Source organism: Eleutherodactylus coqui, chromosome 2 (genome assembly GCF_035609145.1).
Source record: "Eleutherodactylus coqui strain aEleCoq1 chromosome 2, aEleCoq1.hap1, whole genome shotgun sequence".
Classification (NCBI taxonomy): domain Eukaryota; kingdom Metazoa; phylum Chordata; class Amphibia; order Anura; family Eleutherodactylidae; genus Eleutherodactylus; species Eleutherodactylus coqui.
This window is the reverse complement of record NC_089838.1, coordinates 191,454,761-191,473,888: the sequence shown is the minus strand read 5'-3', so window position 1 is coordinate 191,473,888 and position 19,128 is coordinate 191,454,761. Positions and strand designations below refer to the sequence as shown.

Sequence of the window (19,128 nt, the reverse complement as noted above, 5' to 3'; positions counted from 1 at the left end):
AGCCTTAGGGGCTCATAAGGCCTCTCCACTCCATATAGTAAGCCCAGTATTATGAATAAAGCATTATAGTTGGGTGCCCTGTTACAGATTTTGTATTGGGGCCCAGGAGCTTCAAGTTACGCCTCTGACCCCCGAATCTAGCCTCCAGACCCAGCACAGAGCATCTTGTCCTTCCAGGAACTCAAAAGCACTTAGAATGTGGAGGGTAGGGGTCCATTTTGACCTCTGTTGCATTTTCTGTTCCTGAAAGATTAAGGGGCAATCTCTCTGAGGTGCTGTAATGAAGGCACAGTGTAAAAGGAACATTCCCGAATATTTCCCAAAGAGATGTCTCCTCCCCCACTTGTGCTAAGGTCTGATCCTTCTTCTGTTCAGAAAAGACAATCTGTATAGTAGAACAATGTCCCAAATGTGATGCACAAGGGTTCAGACTAGAGATGAGCGAGCAAACTCGCTAAGGCAAACTACTCGAGCGAGTAGTGCCTTATGCGAGTACCTGCTTGCTCGTCTCTAAAGATTCGGGTGCCGGCAAGGGGGGCGGGGAGCAGTGGGGGAGAGCGGGGAGGGAGATCTCTCACACTCTCTCCCCCCTGCTCACTTCCGCAACTCACCGCTCTCCCCCGCCGACACCCGAATCTTGAGACGAGCGGGCAGGTACTCGCATAAGGCACTACTCGCTCGAGTAAATTGCCTTAGCAAGTACACTCGCTCATCTCTAGTTCAGACCCTTCCATCTCCAGTCTAATTAAAAACAACTGTATAACGTTAAGTTGGCAAACAATAGTGGAAAATTTATCTAAAATGCCACCCAATACCTTAACAAGTCTTGAGGGCAGTCATTGTTTTAGTCAAAATTTATGAAATGTTTATTAAATTTACCACCAGCTTGGGCCCACACCGATTCCATAATACGCAAAATGCACAATTATGTAACGAGATAGAAGTGGAATTGCTGTGACTACAGAAACTCTATTCTGAGAACGAAGCTAAAACTGGACACACAAATGTTTTAGTAAGTATTGCTAAAAGGCCACTCCAGCGAAAACATTTTTCCATGAGCTAGCCCTGTGATAACATTAACCCATAACAGAATGCTGGAAGATTTCAGTACTGAAGTCTGCAGAATTGTGAATATAGCTCTGGAGTATATAACATGCTGCAAGCCAGGATGAATAGAAGATCTGTAACTCAGGATTACCAGGAGATAAGTAATGCAATGTATTTACAATATAACACAGATTTTTATGTAGATTAATTCCAAATAAAAAAAGTGTCCAAAGATGGAGTATTCTTTACATCTTTTATTTACAGTCAATAAAGTTACTTAATGTTTTTATCTTGTTCTTTGAAAAGCGCAAACATTTTTTTGACTTCATCTTTTTTGGCTAGCTGTTCAGCAAATGTTCCATTGACGTCTGCGGAGTCTTTGAGCCCAGATTTCAAGAGGAAGTCAACGCATCCTGCATGTTGACCAGAGCATGCCATGTGAAGAGCTACAGGGGGGAAAAAAAAGTGATTTTTCATCAAAATGAATCTCAAAACTGACTACCCAAAATTATATCAAAGCAACATTTCCTGAGCCCCTCATAGACTGCACCATTCTAAAACGGAAGGTTAGAAGACTTTATAGTATTTTCTACAGACAAGACCATGATTTGTATCTGTACTAGAGTTTTAAAATGACCCTAAAGTGCGTGGTTCAAAAAGTCAGCTCAGTGCCAACCGAGCCATTCTAAACCCCTTAGCAATTGATTCATATGCCTTCGGACAGCAGTCACTAATGGATTTTAGTCTGATGCGGCTCCTTTTAACGGCACTGCATTAGAACAACGGCATGGCAAGTCATGGGTGCCGAGTTGTCTGATACAGCTTAGCGCTTACGCTAACAGTGGGGATCGGGGAAATCTCCTGATGTGAACTCGGGCGGTCTTTAGGATACAGTCTTTTAAACTTTATGTAACGTCAGAAAACATGTTAATGAAGCCAAAGCAGACTATTCAGTACTAACAGATGACTGAAGTACTGTTTCAAGATACCGGCTATTTAATGAGCGCAACATGCTAGATTTACACAGGACCAACTTGTGGAAGTCTTACCTGATCTTCCTTTGGAATCTCGGCTGTTTAGATCAGCACCGAGGGATAACAGGGTGGACAGAGAGCCAACATGTCCTTCCTGAGATTAGAGAACAATAAGGTGAGGAGGCCAGCAATGATTATTAACAATTCAGACAGAAGTGAAGGTTGTTGAAGATAATTATTATCTACCATATAAAATCAATCCATTCCATTGATCAGAACAAGTACAGGACTACTTTTAGATTTCTCCCATTTGTTCTTCATAAACAGTGTAGAAACAAAGTGTATAGAGATGAGCGAGCATACTCGTTAAGGACAGATACTCGAGCGAGTATCGTCCTTTTCAAGGATCTGCCTGCTAGTCCGCAAAGATTCCCGCAACCCACCGCTCACCCCCGCTGGCACCCGAATCTTTGCGGACGAGCAGGCAGATACTTGAAAAGGACGATACTCACTTGAGTATTTGTCCTTAACGAGTATGCTCGCTCATCTCTAAAAGTGAACTGACAGAAGACAAAGACAACGTGGTTCATCCAGTCTGCCCTTATAGAAGTACCTATTTACCTCTCTCTTAGGATGGGTCCATGCTTATCCCAGGCATGAATTCATTTATTGCTGTTTTCCAACCACATCTGCTGGACACTTGTTCACAGCATCTACTACTCCTTCAGTAAAATAGTATTTTCTGACATTACTTCTGATATTCCTTCCAGCTAATCTCAGATTGTGACCACAGTTTTAGTCAACTATCAGAAAACCAAATAAACTGCACATGTATAAATATAGCATTAAATTAATTTCCATATGGACCTCACTCCAGCAGGGTTAATACAGGTTTTAAAAAATTTTTCCATGACTTTTCCATGACAAAGTCTTGATTTTCAATGACACTCGCGGGACTCGAAATAGACTCAATTAAAGGTTTACGTAGGTTTCACACAGGTGAAAAAAAGCCCATGATTTCTAATGGGTTCTTTCCCATTAGTGATGTTTTGTAGGCTGCTACATTGAGAGAATACAAAATCGCGGCATGCTATATAGAACCGCAATTTGATATGTTTTGTAGCCCATGTTTCCCCGTGAAGCCTTCCTCTGCATTGCATCGCTGAAAACGCGTTTTTCATGCAGTGTGATGCAACTTTTACAGTAGAAAATCCTACTATAAAAGCCCTAAAATAAGCCCTAGCTGCATCAAAACCCCCCAAAACAATACATCACCTAAGAGGCGCCGTTGGCTCTGCCGCGCGTCTCCTTCGCAGCTCTGAAATATTTTTTGTATTTATAAGGGCTCCTGTTCACTTGCGTTTTTTTTCACGCGTTATAGCTGCCTTTTTTTTCACACAATTGTCAACGAGACTTTCTAATTTTAAAAACGCTTTACAACTTGGTGCGTTTTTAACATTAGAAAGTCCCATTGACAATCGCGTGAAAAAAAACCCAGTGATATCGCGTGAAAAAAACGCAAGTATGCAGGAGCCCTAAGGGCTCCTTTCCACTGGCAATAGCGATATCGCTGTGAGAAAAATCGCAATGTTAAAATCGCATCGCAACGCTGCAAAATCGCAAGCTTTTGTGTTGTGAGAATCTGTTTTGCCATTGCACTGTATGGGCGACAGAAAAATGTAAAACGCTGAAACAATCCTCCTGCTGCGATTTTTAATCCTCGCATCGCAGCTTGCCCTTAAACATCGCTAGTGGAAAGGTTGTCATAGAACAACATGTGTGGGACTTTCCTGCGAGAGCTCGCATCGCACTGAAAACGTGCGATTACCTCGCCAGTGGAAAGGAGCCCTTAGACTAAGTATTGAGGTTCTTGTGTGTTTTAGTTATGTTTATCCAAAACTATTTCTTTATTCCTTTGGCCTATAGTGCTAAACACAATACTGGATTGTAATGGAATAAAGAAATTGTTTTGGACAAACATAACTAAAACACACAAGAATCTCAGAAATGATTATATAAAATATGATTTTCCTAATCAACAGATCAGATACAAACAGAGATCACACCTGCAACAGATAAAAAGTTAGGAGACTGTCAAGTTCATAGCTTTTAGTGGCATGCAAGTGTATATAGCATGTATTAAGTACACAGTATATACACTCTGAAACTGAGTTTTATGTGGGAAACACACACAAAAATCTGTAATGTTTAAAGTTGTGATTTTTTTAAACGGGGGGGGGGGGGGGGGGGGGGAGGAAAAAAGAAATGGGGGGAGAAAAGAAAAAAAAGGTGCCTTGTCATTAAGGGGTTAAATAATGTATTAACTTCCTTCTCTGGGTCATTACGACACATGGATACCACGTGTGATTTTATTTTTTATTTTTTACGAAGTAAAGGGAGACAAGTGTTTTTATAATTTTTTTTCCTTTTGTTTATTTTTTCCTTTTTTTTGTTTTTTTTTTTGGTCCCTTTAGGGGACTTCCACAGGGACCCATCAGGACCCCCTGATCACATTCCGGGGGTCCGATGGTGACAGCCCTTTACATGCTGCAGTGACAGACTGCAGCATGTAAAGGGTTAACACAGCAGAGATCCGAGGTTTTCTCGGATCTCTGCTGTAAGAGCTGGTACCTAGCTGTCCTCTGACAGCCAAGCACCAAGCTCTCCCTGCCACAGAGACCCGGCTTGCTTCTGACAAGCCGATGGTCTCTATGGCAAACTGTAAACAAAGCAGGACTTAGAAGCAGGAGATTGCCGGCAGATCGGCAATATCTTCTGCTTGTTTTTCAAAGTCCTTGCTTTGTTTTCTCTGGGTCTGTTCAGGCAGAGCACGGTGTCACAGCTTGTGCCATTGTGCTCTGCAGCTCCCATAGTGATACATAGCCAGGAAATCTTCCGGGCTATATCACTATCGGCAGTGGAGCTCGTCCCGGAAAATTTCCGGGCGTGCCACTCAAGGGGTTAAGTGACTCTTGTTGTGCCCGTAGTTACCCTAAACATTACAGAATCTATACCACTACAGCAGAATTACAGTGAGGTTTTTTTTTTTGTTTTTTTTTAAGAGACTGTACTCTCAGATGGAAAAGAACTTATTTTGACAAACCAGCTTCTTTGATTCTGTCGATCCCCCAACCATCCTCCCATGTCTAGCATATGAACTGCAGCTTTCATTGTACCTCAGCAGTATAAGAAATAGCAACCAATCACAGCGCAGCTTTCATCTTACCTTCACAGTAGAAGAAATGAAAGCTGAGCTGTGATTGGTTGCTATTGGCAAAGTCGGTGAGTTTTTGATCTTTAATTCCGCCAGTAGTCATCTCCTGGTGCCGAAGAACGCTCATGCAAAATGTCACTCAGATCGGACCAGAACTGTGGATTTGTATACAAAACAAACTGATTTTGTGTTTTATATATAAAACTGTATGAAGGTGCTGTGCCATCTAGACAACCTGCTATTAACAAAAGCCCTCCATCAGCAATGAGGCCTGTTATCACACATTTCCCTGTACTTTCAGGGTGCTTTCACACGGGACGGAATATTCTGCAAAAGCGTTGTGGAATCTGCCCTCCTGCAAAATATTCAGCACCACTACGAATGTGCGGAATTTGATGCGGAATTAAAAAATGGCAGAATTCTACAGGCAATTCCGCATCAAAATCCAGCTTGCCGTGTGAATTTTGGCATGGAATTCCATGACGGAATATTTTGTTCCGTGTGAAAGCACCCTCAATGTATTGCATAGCACTGACTTGTTTGAATGGGTGACTGTCATGACCAGCGGCTCCCAGGGTCTCCGCTGGTCCTATCACCTGGGCGACTGGGGTGCGGCACAGGGGAGCTCTGGTGCTGGTGACCTCCCCTGGCCGCCGTTGCCCTGTTCTCCGCTGGGTTGCTAGTGATGCACGGGCGCCACCCCGTGCCGTGTCCCTGTTATCCTGGCTGCCGTGCGCGTCCTCTATCTCCGCCTGGCCAGTTAGTGCTGGGGGCGGGCTTTCCTGCACTCTAGACTGGCTCCTGCTGCTGTCAGACCCCTGCCTCAATCAGCTGCTGGGGCGGGAGTTCTGACAGCATTTAAACCTCTCTGTTCCTTTCAGTGGTTGCCAGTGTATGTTTGTTTCTAGGCTACACCAGCATATTTGGATTGTATTCCTGGATTTTGACCCTGACTTTGCCTTGCTGACCCTTTTGTTCTGCGTATTCTCCAGTTGCCGACCCGGATTGCCCGACTTGCTTTGTGTTTGTGTGTACCTTGTTTTATCTGTAAGTCTGACTTCTGCCCCTCATCCCTAGCTAGGCTAGGGACTGTCGCCCAGTTGTCGCCTTAGGACCTAGCCTAGGGGGGCAAGTAGGAAGGGACAGGGGTTGTGGGTATTTCAGGGACTCCCAGTTTCCCGGACCTCAGTTTCCCTGACAGTGACCATGTAATACACTGGCAGGCTGCAGCTCTTCATACAGGCTAATACATGGGGCTCTCAAGCAGAGAAACTATCCCTTTATGATGCCCATACAGAAGGCGGTTGACCAGATGTGACAATCCCTTACATCTCTTTGACGTTGGGCACCTGACCTTGGCAGCATAGTGTACTGGGCTCAGCTGCATAGAAGTTGCTTTTCCATTCACATCCACACCAAGGTGAGACACCAGGTACTGCAGTGCCTTGTCTTGTCCTGTCACTGCAGCGCGATGCAGCGCCTGTGCTCCCATTCTGTCCACAGCTCTACAGCACACCTAGCAGTAGGAGGAAATATAGACAAATGTGCAGTCATCTCTCTTAGAAATACTTTATTACAATGACCATAATATGATCTATGCATTTTCATTATACAATAATTACACTGGTCTTATTAGTCATTAAGTCATTTAAATCTGTACCAGGGACCAAGATATTGATGACCTATCCTCAGGATAGTAGCAGAAGCATGCGCCCCAGAGCTCACACACACTGAAGAGCTGAATAAAACTGCACAACTGTTGTATATGCTAACTGCATAAAAATGCAAGAGTCTTAGCACATATTTTGATCAACGCATGTGAGCCCATCTGCCACATCAAGACAAACCTTACTGGATAGGTAAGATAGCTCTCTCTGGGCAAAAAGTCTCCAAATGAATAGGAAAGTGGTATAATCGGCTATATACTTTAATTAAGCCGTTTGGGCCAAACTGGTTTCATTTCGCTCGTGTTGTATTCCCCGAGAGCAGTATGATGTAGTGATAGGCCCACCGATCTAAACTATTCTGTGTCAAAAGGTTATAAATTCTAATAAATTTACATTTGAATAGTTGCGGCTCTTTAAGCATTTTTAGTGTGCTGGGCATCCAGTATATTCAAGAGCTACCGATTTCTTGCTCATGGGCGCTGACTATCAGCCTTTTCCATATTAGGCTTCCAACACACGGGCAAGTGTGATATCAGGACGTGAAACTCAGCCCAATATTGCGCTCGCGAACATGTGATTTACCCACAGATGTGTGATGTTTTTCAGGCAAAAATACCTTGTATCGCATCTGAAGTTTCACGTGCGATAGAGGATTAGCGGTGTTTCCAATTGATTTCAATGAGAAGCCTCACATCACACTGGCATGCACATCACACAGCATGAGAGGCATTAAAGGTCCCACTGAAATCAATGGGCAATGTGTTTTGAGGAATGCGAAAAGTTATAGCATGCCCCGTTTTATTCCCTCATGTATATGATTCCATATACATCGCTCGTGTATATGACTCCACTCAAAAGAATGGGGTTCACATATGCGAGTCTCAACGCACAAATCTCACGCGATTTTCTCGGCTGTGTGAACCCAGCCTTGGGGTATATTCACATCTTGCAGAAATCTCAGTGACTGTCCCAATCATCTGCATGAGGCTGGCAGAAATCCAGCACATCCTACTAACACAACCCCATACAGAAAACTGAACAATGTATCATTCCATGTAAACCGGCAGTATCACTTATGACCAACTGCCTGCTTACTTTGAATGGAGACGGGCGGGCGGAAGTGATCAGCGATGCTCCTTCCCGTGTAAAGGCAGTCAGCGATGCTCCTTCCCGTGTAAAGGCACGGGAACGATTATCTCTGGGACGAGCTGTCAGGCATCTGATGCCCCACAGATCATCCCGTGTGAAAGCCCCCATACTGTGTAAAGGGAGGAAGCTGTCAATCAGCGGCCAGATACAACGATATTCTGTATCTGACTAGTATTTGGCTCTTTTTGTCACTCATTTCTATACAAAATAAAATATTCATTTTGCATTTCAGCGTCCACAAACATTAGCAGACTGAAAGAGGAACAACATCTCCGGAGACTATTTCTGTGTTGGGGAGCAGTCGTGTATTTTGTTACACACCTTTTTCTTTTCTATCAGTAGTTCAGCGATTTGGAGGTGACCGTTCTGCACTGCGTCCATAAATGGAGTGACTCCACAGCTGTCCTTACAATCCGCCTCATAATTGCATCTTTGAAAAATGATTTTTTTGCATGTTTAAATTGTGACATTGTTGTTTCAGTCCACTTATGTCAATATGATGGCCAATGTGATATTGTGTTATTTACATGACATATTCTGCCTGAAAAAAAATTGCGCTAAAGTGTTGGACAGTAGGGGTCTCTCTTCTGTCTAATATACTGTCCACTGCCTGTTGTTGTTGCCTGTCTCTAGTAACCCAGAGATCACAGGAAGTGAGCTAAGGGAGCTCTATGTAATACATACTGCCAGTTTACCCAGATGTCTTCAGCTGCTACACTCTGTGCCAGCTTTGCCATCAGTCCTAAAAAAGCCCTCTGCTTTCAGAAGCTTGCTATGCAGTGTCTGCCAGTCAGCTGTGTTGAAGGGGTTTTCTGAGACTTAGGCCGGCTTCACACATATGTGCGTATTTTACTGTATCTTTTTGCGTGTGCATGCCCAGCGTATTTGCACATGCAAAATAACATGCAAGCATGCTCGCACTGAATTCAATGGGCAATTTAGTTTAATACCGTCTTTTCCCAAAAGTAGGACCTACCCTGAAAATACGCCCTACCCTGATTTTGAGGGGGGGGGCTTGAAATAAAAGCCATACCTTAAGAATAAGCCGCAGCTATGCAATATAAAAAAAAAAAAAAAAAATTAATAATAATAATAATAATAATAATAATAATAATAATAATACTTACCTAGCAGGCGCCGTCCGGGTCATTCCCACTGGTCTCCAGAGCTTTGGCGCTCTTGTTTCAGTCCTCAGCAGCTGACAGAACATTGCTTCCTGGTAACAGGATGCAATGGCTTTGATTGGTTCTCGAGCGTGGCGCCTCAGCCAATCAGAGCCATTGCTTCCTGGAGGCGGGGTTTACGAGCTCAGTTACCGGGAAACAATGTTCTGTCGGCTGCTGAGTACTGAAGCAACAGACCAGCGGGAGGGACCCAGATGGTGCCTACTAGGTAAGTATAAGATATCCCTACTAGGGAAGAGAGGGAGAGTATTCAAAAGGATCTAGAAAAGCTTGAACAGTGGGCGGCGACTAACAGAATGGTATTTAACAAGGAGAAATGCAAGGTCCTACATCTGGGCAAGAAAAATGAAAAAAGCATATACAGAATGGGATGAATTGGGCTAAGCAGCAGCACATGTGAGAAAGACTTGGGTATACTAATAGATCATAGACTGAACATGAGTCAACAATGTGATGCAGCAGCCAAAAAGGCAAACACAATTCTGGGATGTATTAAGAGAAGCATAGAGTCTAGATTACGTAAGGTAATTATCCCCCTCTACTCTTCTTAGTCAGACCTCATCTAGAATACTCTGTCCAGTTCTGGGCACCCCACTTTAAAAAAGACATAGGCAAACTGCAGCAAGTTCAGAGAAGAGCTACCAAGATGGTGAGTAGTGTGCAAATGATGTCCTATGAGGAACGGTTAAAGGATCTGGGAATGTTTAGCTTACAAAAAAGAAGGCTGAGAGGAGACTTATTAGCTGTCTACAAATATCTGAAGGGCTGTCACAGTGCAGAGGGATCAGGCCTATTCTCATTTGTACAAGGAGAGACTTGAAGCAATGGGATGAAACTGAAAGGGAGGAGACACAAACTTTCTGACAGTGAGGGTGATCAATGAGTGGAACAGGTTACCACGGGAGGTGGCGAGTTCTCCTTTAATGGAAGTCTTCAAACAAAGGCTGGACAAATATCTGTCTGGGATGATTTAGTGATCCTGCACTGAGCAGGGGGTTGGACCCGATGACCCTGGAGGTCCCTTCCTACTCTACCATTCTAGGATTCTAATGACATGTTTAACTGTGATGATAAAACAATACACAAAATATAATTTGAAATGTTACCTTTCTAGAAGAATCTGTACCACATCATGACATCCGTGCATTGCTGATAAAGAAGAGCAAGAGTTAGAAAGTATCAGTAAATATTCCCCTACTTTAACTACTATCTTCAGGATAGGTCATCATTAGTTGATCGGCGGGTCCAGCCACACAGCATTCCCGCCAATTAGTTGATCATTTGGCCTGCTGTCGTAGGGGGTCAGAAAAAGAGGAAGCCAAGAGCTGGCTTCACTCCCACTGAAATCAATGACAATGCTGCCTCCTAATACACGGTTCCTCACTGATGTCCGGACCTTGACCATAGTAAGGAGCAAGAAGTGTACTAAGAGGCAGCGCTCCCATTGATTTCAGGGGGAGTTAAGCCAGCTCTTCCACTTCCTCCCCTGACCCCCTATGACAACATCCATCCCTCTGCACTGACAGTGGGCCGAACAATCCGCTAATTGGCAGGGATGCCAGAAAACTCTTACATGCTTACAAATTTATCGTGTTTTTAGACACTTTCGGGCAGTTTTTCCAACTTGGCAGAAAAAGGTGCATGGCCTATGTTGTACCAAAAGTTGCAGCACATTGTGCCAAAATGCGACAGATTTATCATTACTAAATAAGCCCCAATGTGTTCTACCTGTTAACCAAGTTCTACTTATTTGGTCAGCTACAATGCTGAGAATCCCTGGCATCTTTTAGCAGTATTCTCTTAAAGCTTTCTAGATGATGGGGGACATTGGAAAAAGGTTAGCTATACTAAAGGTACAACAAGTGGAACTAAGGTACAAATTAGGACTAAAAGGGCCATTTAGACAACGATTATCGCTCGAAATTCGCTCAAAAGCCGTCTTTTGAGTGAGAATCGTTGTGTGTAACTGCACTGACAACATGCAGTTTTCGTTATCCCATCACTCATCGATGTCTTTCAGCGTGCTGAAAGATGACGATGAGCCTTATCAGGGATTCACAGCAGGATACAACTGATACTATTGTTTGAGCTGTATCACGCTCCCTGATAACGGGTTAAGTATGAAGAACAGAGTGGTCCAGCTCTGTTCTCCATACCCAGCACGGAGCGCTCGGCTGTATAACAGCCGGACGCTCCATGCAGAAAACACCTGGATGCAGAAGACAAGCGGGGACACTGAGCCTTTCTACTGTGATTCAGTTGGGTTTAGAGACCATGTCTACATGCTTAGGTCCATTCAATGTGTCCAGCGTTGGGAGGTGAAGTCCTATCTGCCACTGCAGCATGTGACCATATATCACTCCTACTCAGGGGCATAGCTAAAGACTCTTGGGCCCAGGTGCAAATTTATCTTGGGGCCCTCCAACTTTTCTTAACCCCTCAAAGCAGAGTCATAACCTGAAGCTCCTGGGCCCCAATGCAAAACCTGTAACAGGGCCCCCAACTAAAATGCTTTATTTATAGTACTGGGCGCCCTATATGGAGAAGAGAGGCCTTATGGGCCTCAGTACAACCTCATCCCCTATAGTTCCGCTAGTGCTCCTACTTGAATGATTGTTGGGCAGCGAGGCACTGCTGTGATTGCGAGTGGACTGTGCAGGAAGTACTATGATCAACGAACTAGTGGATATGGAATTCTATTGCTGAGTATATACGATTTACTAATTGGCTAAAAGCTTTACTGACCTCTGATGACGCCCAGACAACAATTGGAAGAAACGTGTTGGAAGCTGGTGAGGGTATCCTTAGGGCAAAAGTTCTTGTTTAGGGCCGTCTTTCCCAGGACGATTGATATAATTGGGTTTGGAAGGGCAATAATAGTATATTACGTAGGCCGGCTGCACATGACAGAGCTGGAGTCTGCATGCAAGTTCCTGCAGCCGATTCCGGCTCTGACCCCGCGTACCTGCTTATGCTGTACTGTGGATGACCATGGATGCTCGCCATTGGTCATGTGCAGTACAAATTTTCTTTTTGAAATATTTGTTTTTCCCGCGTTGCTACTAGGCGATGACGTGGGCACCTGCAGCCCATCTGCAATGCTAATTGCGGATGGGCTGCGGGTCGGACGGCTTCCATTGACTGAAGCTGTCCGTGTACAGTCCACAGCAAAATAGAACATGCTGCGATTTTTCCTCCGCTCACATACTTTTAAAGGTATTTGCTGCGGATCCTCTATGCGGATGCCCACCACGGATTCTGCAGTGAAAATCCGATCGTGTGAAGCCGGCCATAGAGACATTGTCCTCCCAAGACTGGACAAATGGGATGGATCTAAAAATGTGGACTTGATTCCTCAACCCAACTGAATCACACTAGGAGGGTTCAAACACTCATTGGTTTACATTCCTTATTGGAGATTTGACATATTAGTCAAAACTGCAATATTAGCAAGGTTATTTCTTTGCTGGAGATTTAGATTATAGCTCTCTCTTTATCCGGTTGGTCAGGTCCGACTCTCAGACACTTTATAGATCAGCCTTCTCCACGCGGTTCTGTTTTGTACGGCTTCTTTCAGTTTGATCATTTGCATGTTGGTGTTGGCTTTGATAGTATCAGGCCGGCACTTTTGCCACTGACCACTTCAAGCATTATCAATGTTTCTTATGAATTAGCTCGCATTGTGTGGCCAAAGTATGAGAGTCTCTGTTTCGTAATTTTGGCCTCCAATGAAACCCAGCCGCGTGATTGTGTGATCAACCAAACACAGCTATGTGCCACTCCCAAGCCTGGAAACATGGGGAGGGGCGGAGTAAGACGTGGTGACCTGCTCCACTACATCCCACCAAAATACTTCATGCAGGTATGTTAGTTACATTTTAAGGTTCTATCAAATCCAACAATTTGGACAGTAGGAATTGTATACAATGTGACTACTGCTGGATCATATCGGAGATCTTGTACATTTCTTTATACCACATAATTAAAGGGATTTCCCACAATAAACATTTATCACCAATGACCTAGCCACAAAATAGGTGATAAATGATTACTACCACGGGGGGTCCTAGGCTGGTGCAGAGCGACAGTTGAACATTAATCCCCTATCCTATGGGTAAGGGACAATGTTTCTAGTAGTAAAACTTTTGTTAATTTCGTGGTCTAAAAAACGACCATTGCCGTTATTGAACAGTGGCTGTAACGCAGGTGCGCTGGTACTAGGATCTCCTTCCCTCTCCTGCTGTCATAACTTGTCAGCCACCAAAACTTGACTGCAATTCCCTGCTAACACCAGTATAATCACTAGGAGTTTGGAAAATCCCTTCAAGGGCCAGAAAACCATTTTCACATTCACTTCTATGCATGTCAACATAGCGGTATCATTTCTGTTTGGCATTATTATTTTTTTTCTTGCAAGACAGATTGTAGAGGTACATAAAGATTAGAGTTCAACTTCAACTTGACTTATCCTTAGGGCAGGCTGTGAATATCCGATTGGTGGTGCAACTCCCCAGCAATCAACGGTTTGTAGGTGCCACTCCATATAAGAACTAGTGCAACTTTGTACATTGACTGAGTGGTGAAAACAATCAACTCTGACATCACCCATTGACAGAGAGTGGTGCGGACCGTAGCTTAACACAAAGCACAGAAAGCAGTAGCACATAAAGAAAACCGACGATTGTGTGAATGGGACCATGGCTGCATAGCTATACTGCTGTTCCTATGGACATGCCAGGTACTCGTCAATGGCTCATTCTCCCTTCAGAGCAATGCTTTAAGTTGTAGAGTATGCCATCTGATGGAGTAGGCACAAGGTTTTCTGTTAGTTTTATGGAATGTGACAAAAACCACCCCTCCAGATTCCTGCATATGAAATTAAAGAAATACGGAGGTACAGTAGAGCCTTAAGTCTATGGATCAGAGTCTTTTTATTCTATTTTTTGTAGTTGCTATATTAACCTTTCAAGGAGCAAGCACAGTAAATTTATGGTGCTTGGTCCTGGGCTTTATTCCTGTCTGATAGCAGAAGTATGGCGCAAGATTTAAGTTGCGGTTGTCAGACAAAGTCTTTAACTACTTTAACTTTCCAGGCTACATCACACTCAACAAGTGCTATGTACTAAAGACAGAAAGTGGAAGTGTTTCTTTCACTACGCAACCCGGCGATTACGTGACTGCCAGGATCTCTGGCAAAGCAGAGCTGCAGGGTGGTAGCAGACCCTAATCAGCTCTGCCAGTAACTATTCTCACTTCTGGGGGATGTTTTCCCCTGTAACTGGGGCGCCTATGGATGTCCCAGCTACAGTGGGAAAGTGTGAAATTAAAAGAAACAAACAAATAAAGACAGTGTGAATGACCCCTAGGAGGTCTCATATGACGTCATGGGGGATATAGATGGTAAAAAAAAGTTACAGAAATAAGTAACAAATTACACAATAAAATAAAAATCTATACATAAAAAAACCAAAATCAACCACCGCTGACACCAAGAAAAACTGGTGCCATAAGCTGCCTGTAATCCAAAACTATACAAATTATATATCAAAACGTCCGAAACAAAATGAGGAACCCACTCCCATAAGTATATTTACACTAAAATAAAGTATTTAAAAAATAAACTATATAAAAAAAAAAAGTTAAAATCATTTTTTTAGCTCCTAAAAAGAAAAAAAAAAAAGGGGGGAAAAACGTCAGTGAAAAAAATGTTAAAAAATAGCCCTATATGTCAAAGAAATGCAGTAACAATAACTTTTGGTGGCGGAAAAAAAAAAGGAAATAAAACCACCTGGCTAAAAGCCCTAAAAAATGTCTGGTCCTTTAGGACAGAAACACCCTGGTCATTTAAGGGGTTTTGTCATTAGAAAAAAAAAAATTTCACACTTGCCTATTCCTCCCCGTCAGTCTTCTCCTGGCTCCTCCAGTCCCCCAGGTCACCTCACCTCCAGCCGGCCGGATCCTCTTCTCCCTGTGACGTTACATACATTGCCGCCTTTCTCCTTACTGCAGGTCAGTGTACCTGGTCACTAGTGACGTAGCATTCACTGCCTAGCAGGGAATGCTGAATCCTTGGCAGCCTGCTTCAGTACGACTGCGCATACGCGAAGTCTTGCCGCTAATGTTTCACTATATAAAACACTAGCAGCGAGATATCACACATGTGCTAAAGCAGGCTGCCGAGGATTCGGCATTCCCTGCTAGGCAGTGAAAGCTATGTCACTAGTGACCGGGTACACTGACCTGCAGGAAGGAGAAAGCTGGCAATGTAGGTAACGTCACAGGAAAAGGAGGATTCAGCCGTCCGGAAGTGAGGTGACCCGGGGAACTGCAGGAGCCAGGAGTAGATTGATGAGGAGAAGATGTGGCAAGAAGACTGACGGGGGAGAAATAGGTAAGTTGTGATTTTTTTTTTAAACGACAAAACCCCTTTAGAAGGATAATCTAAAATAAGATAATTGTGCACCTGAGGGCGCTACCTGCTGTGTGCAGAGGGGTTCTCTTTATGTTGCTCTCAGTCATCCAAATATCAGGGAAGGCATCCAGAAGATAGCTGATGACGGCAGGGTCACCTTCTCTACATGCAATATGAAAGCTGTTCCAGCCATCTTTATTTTTCAGCTTGGGGTCGGCCGCATGCTCAATGAGATCTTTGATAACGTCTATGTTCTTTCTTGTGCATGCCATCATCAGAGGGGTCCTAAAATTAACAGATGCTACTGTTACAAAGATGACCAAACAAGATAATCCTTCCCTCTGGAGAAATGGGTGCAACACTAGTTCAGTCCTGCCCTCAGAGTCCTTTTACGGGGGCGGGACTGTAGGCGATAATCGCTCCTGTGCTTTCATGCAGAAGTGATGACCCTCAGTGGAGGTAAGGCAGAGCCGGCCGCAGATCTCTTCTGCCCGCCGCTCCATTCACAGTGGACACAGATGACGGACTCCCTGTTTACACAGGCTGAGGGGCGCCTGACTTTTACGCCTGCAGAAAACGAATAACGAGTGAGTTACCGTTCAGTCGCTGGCAGCATTTATGCTGAACCATCATTGATCAGATTCCTCCGATCCGGCGAGAATCTGAGTGCTAATCATTCAATGCAAGGGGGGCCCTCACTCGAGTTATCGTGTGCCCGTCCTTATGCCAACCCCTCCTCCACCCTATCTAGGTGAACAATCAAGGCCAAGAAGGGGATATCTGCCCTGGATATCAAAGCAACACCCGACTGACTGTGCTGAGGATTGGCCAGCACATCTGCAGGTCGGATAGCTCCATTATAATACAGTGGAGTTAGTCTGTGATCTAGCATGGAACGCGGATCCACCATTACTGTGCGGGGCAGAGCATGTGAATGGGGAATGACATGCAGAGCCTCATGTGGCACAGGGTTAATAAATGCAGTCCTAAGCTCTCGCTCACGACCTGAAGGTTGTAAATTCAATCTCCGCCTGGTTCAGGTAGCCGGCTCAAGGTTGACTCATCCTTCCGAGGACGGTAAAGTGAGTAACCAGCTCGCTGGGGAAGGGGGTAATAAATAAATGTCCTAAAAGCACTGCGGAATGAGTTGGCACTATACAAATAACAAGATTTATTTTTATTATGGGCAGAACGGCAGCAGATCCGCTCCGGATTTTTCTAGCAAAAACCACTGTGGCCAGATGTTGGCTATAAGACAAACAGCACAATTTTGGTGTACTTTTTCCTCACTCTTGGAGCATTTTTGGAGTTCATGGTGTCTCTTTCAGACCTTTTCCTACAGGTTTCTTTACAGGGGAAAAAGAAAAAAAAAAAAGACCAAAAAAATGACTAAAAGCTTATTTAAAAAAAAAAAAAAAGCATGAAATTCATGGGTTTTACAAGCAAGAAAGACATCACACAATAGGACACCTTCAGCTGTGTGCACGTGTAGCGGATTTTGGTGTAGATCCCTTTCAGAGTCTGCATGTAACACAGATTTCATCCCCTCATGGTGAAATCCGTTGTAAAAGCCTGCAGCATAAGCCGACACGCTGTGGATTTACAGTCAGCACCAGATCAGTATAGGGCTTATTCACACCTGCATTTTCTGGCCGGGTACTGTCCTTGTTCACATAGTTGAGGGCTCGTTTTTTCTGGAACGTCCTGTAGTTTCTACATGTACCATTCTGGAGTACATACCACTTTTTGATTGCGGGGTAAATAATGCGTTACTTTGATAGATTGGACTTTAATGAACGCAGATACCAAATACACTATATGGACAAAAGTATTGGGGCACTGCATATTTTTTCAGGAAAAGTGCTTTATTATTCTATGTAGTAACGTATAGGGCCTCCGTTTGCTTGTATTACATCGGCAGCACATCGAGGCATACTTTCCACAAGTTCTCTGTAAGTCTGGGCAGGAATAGCTCGCCATTCCTCGTGCCAGGCTGTGAGAAGAGATTGTTGTGCAGATGGGCGTGGGTGGCGGTGTCGTACCCGTCGCTCCAGTTCGTCCCACCAGTGCTCCATCGGATGAATGAATAGTCATTACAAAATGAGCAGATTTTTATTTTCCCCCATGCCCTTCCCAGCATGCCATTCAGCAAACTCAGTATTTGCATGTTTGCTGATTTTCTGCAGTGTCCAAATACCTTTGTCTGTATAGTTAATGGGTGTTTTTTTTTTTAATTATTATTTTTTAAAAGGGAAGAAGAAGTTGTGAAGCTTTGGTCACTCCTGCCGTATGATGTAATGCCAGAGCAGCCCTGGCCCCCCAGCTGTCATAGTAACTGAACGGAACCCTCTATGGAAGCGCCGGCTGCAACGGAAAAGCATGCGGCCAAGCCGCTCCAAAACCTGCGGGTTTTGAAGCAGCACTTTCCCGACGGAAATCACAGTTTTTCGCTGCAGCCAAACCGAAACATTTCTGGTGGGATTCCGCCCTGTGGGAACCCAGCCTTAAACCTTTAAATTCTGACAGCAGCATTTAAATGCCCCGACTGATGTTCGGGGGTCCCATACAGCCCCCTGCTAGGAGATCACGGGTTGCTATGGCAGAGTGTCTAACAAGCCATCGCTAGTTGTGATCCTCTGTGGGGACTAAATAAAAATGTAGTTTAAATAAAAAAAATAAAAAAAAGTTTGAAAAAGGTTTACCAATTATTAAAAAAATTTTAAAAAGTTAATATAAGTTTTTTTAAAACCCCCCTGCAGCCTCCCTCCAGCAGGTGTGACCACACAGATGGGACATCTTCACGCCTCAGTGGGGATTTTAGTTGAGAACTGCCGGCAAATATTCAGCATCAAAATCCTTAATTCTACAGACTTTGCGGCAGAGTTGCCCCGGCCGGAGAATCCCCCTGCGCCCCCCTAACTGACCCCGGTGCTGAGGAGCTTACCGCTTACCAGTCCCCCTTCTTCAGGCTGTCCGCCGCCGCCCCCCGGCCCAGCAGATGCCGCACGCAGTCTCTGTGCCCCATGGAGGCCGCTTCGTGCAGCGCCGTCTTGTAGTCCGCATTAGTGAGCCGCACGTCCGCCGCCTCCAGCAGGTAGGTGAGCACCGGGAGGTGGCCGTGGCGGGCCGCGTAGTGCAGCAGCGTGTCCCCCGATCTGCCGTAGTGTCTGGCCGCGAGAGCAGGCAGGGAGCTGCTGCTGTCCCTCTGTAGCTCCTCCTGGAGGAGCTGGAGTCTGCCCTCCTGCACTAGTGTCACGATGCGCTTCTCCTCCGGGGACATGGTGACTGATCAACCGGGGTCCGGAGATGCAGAGTGCTCAGCATCCCTCTGGACTGACTGCAGCTCGTGTCCTCCGCAGGCCACTCATATTACCCATGATAAGGCTCCGCCGTATTCTGCCCCCTACACGGTGACTGGACTAGAGACAGCCTGAACCTCGGGTTAGTTATGTTTGGCTTACAGTGGGGAGGAGCTATCAGG

General features: G+C 44.7%; 1 protein-coding gene across 2 annotated transcripts; it reads right to left on the bottom strand.

The window, feature by feature from the left end:
- Nucleotides 1-1,281: 1,281 nt before the first annotated feature.
- Nucleotides 1,282-19,093, bottom strand: ANKRD16 (ankyrin repeat domain 16). 2 transcript variants are annotated; one of them, XM_066592121.1, is made up of 7 exons: nucleotides 18,599-19,090; nucleotides 15,712-15,932; nucleotides 10,342-10,384; nucleotides 8,373-8,481; nucleotides 6,590-6,751; nucleotides 2,097-2,175; nucleotides 1,282-1,493 (listed from the first exon to the last, which is right to left on the bottom strand). In XM_066592121.1, exons 1-7 carry the CDS (start codon nucleotides 18,925-18,927, stop codon nucleotides 1,321-1,323), a joined length of 1,116 nt encoding a protein of 371 aa, XP_066448218.1. In that variant the 5' UTR covers nucleotides 18,928-19,090; the 3' UTR covers nucleotides 1,282-1,320. The 2 variants fall into 2 exon arrangements, 1 of the variants encoding a protein (XP_066448218.1); XR_010790344.1 differs by having other exon boundaries at nucleotides 1,456-1,493; nucleotides 6,565-6,751; nucleotides 18,599-19,093.
- Nucleotides 19,094-19,128: the final 35 nt, after the last annotated feature.

Excerpts from the sequence above, each read along its gene's own strand:
- ANKRD16 (XM_066592121.1), bottom strand. The coding sequence starts at position 18,927 with ATGTCCCCGGAGGAGAAGCGCATCGTGACACTAGTGCAGGAGGGCAGA. Across the intron at positions 10,385-15,711 it reads AACCCCTCTGCACACAGCAG|CAATGCACGGATGTCATGAT; the intron begins GTAGCGCCCTCA and ends CTTCTTTATCAG. Across the intron at positions 1,494-2,096 it reads AGATTCCAAAGGAAGATCAG|CTCTTCACATGGCATGCTCT; the intron begins GTAAGACTTCCA and ends TCCCCCCTGTAG.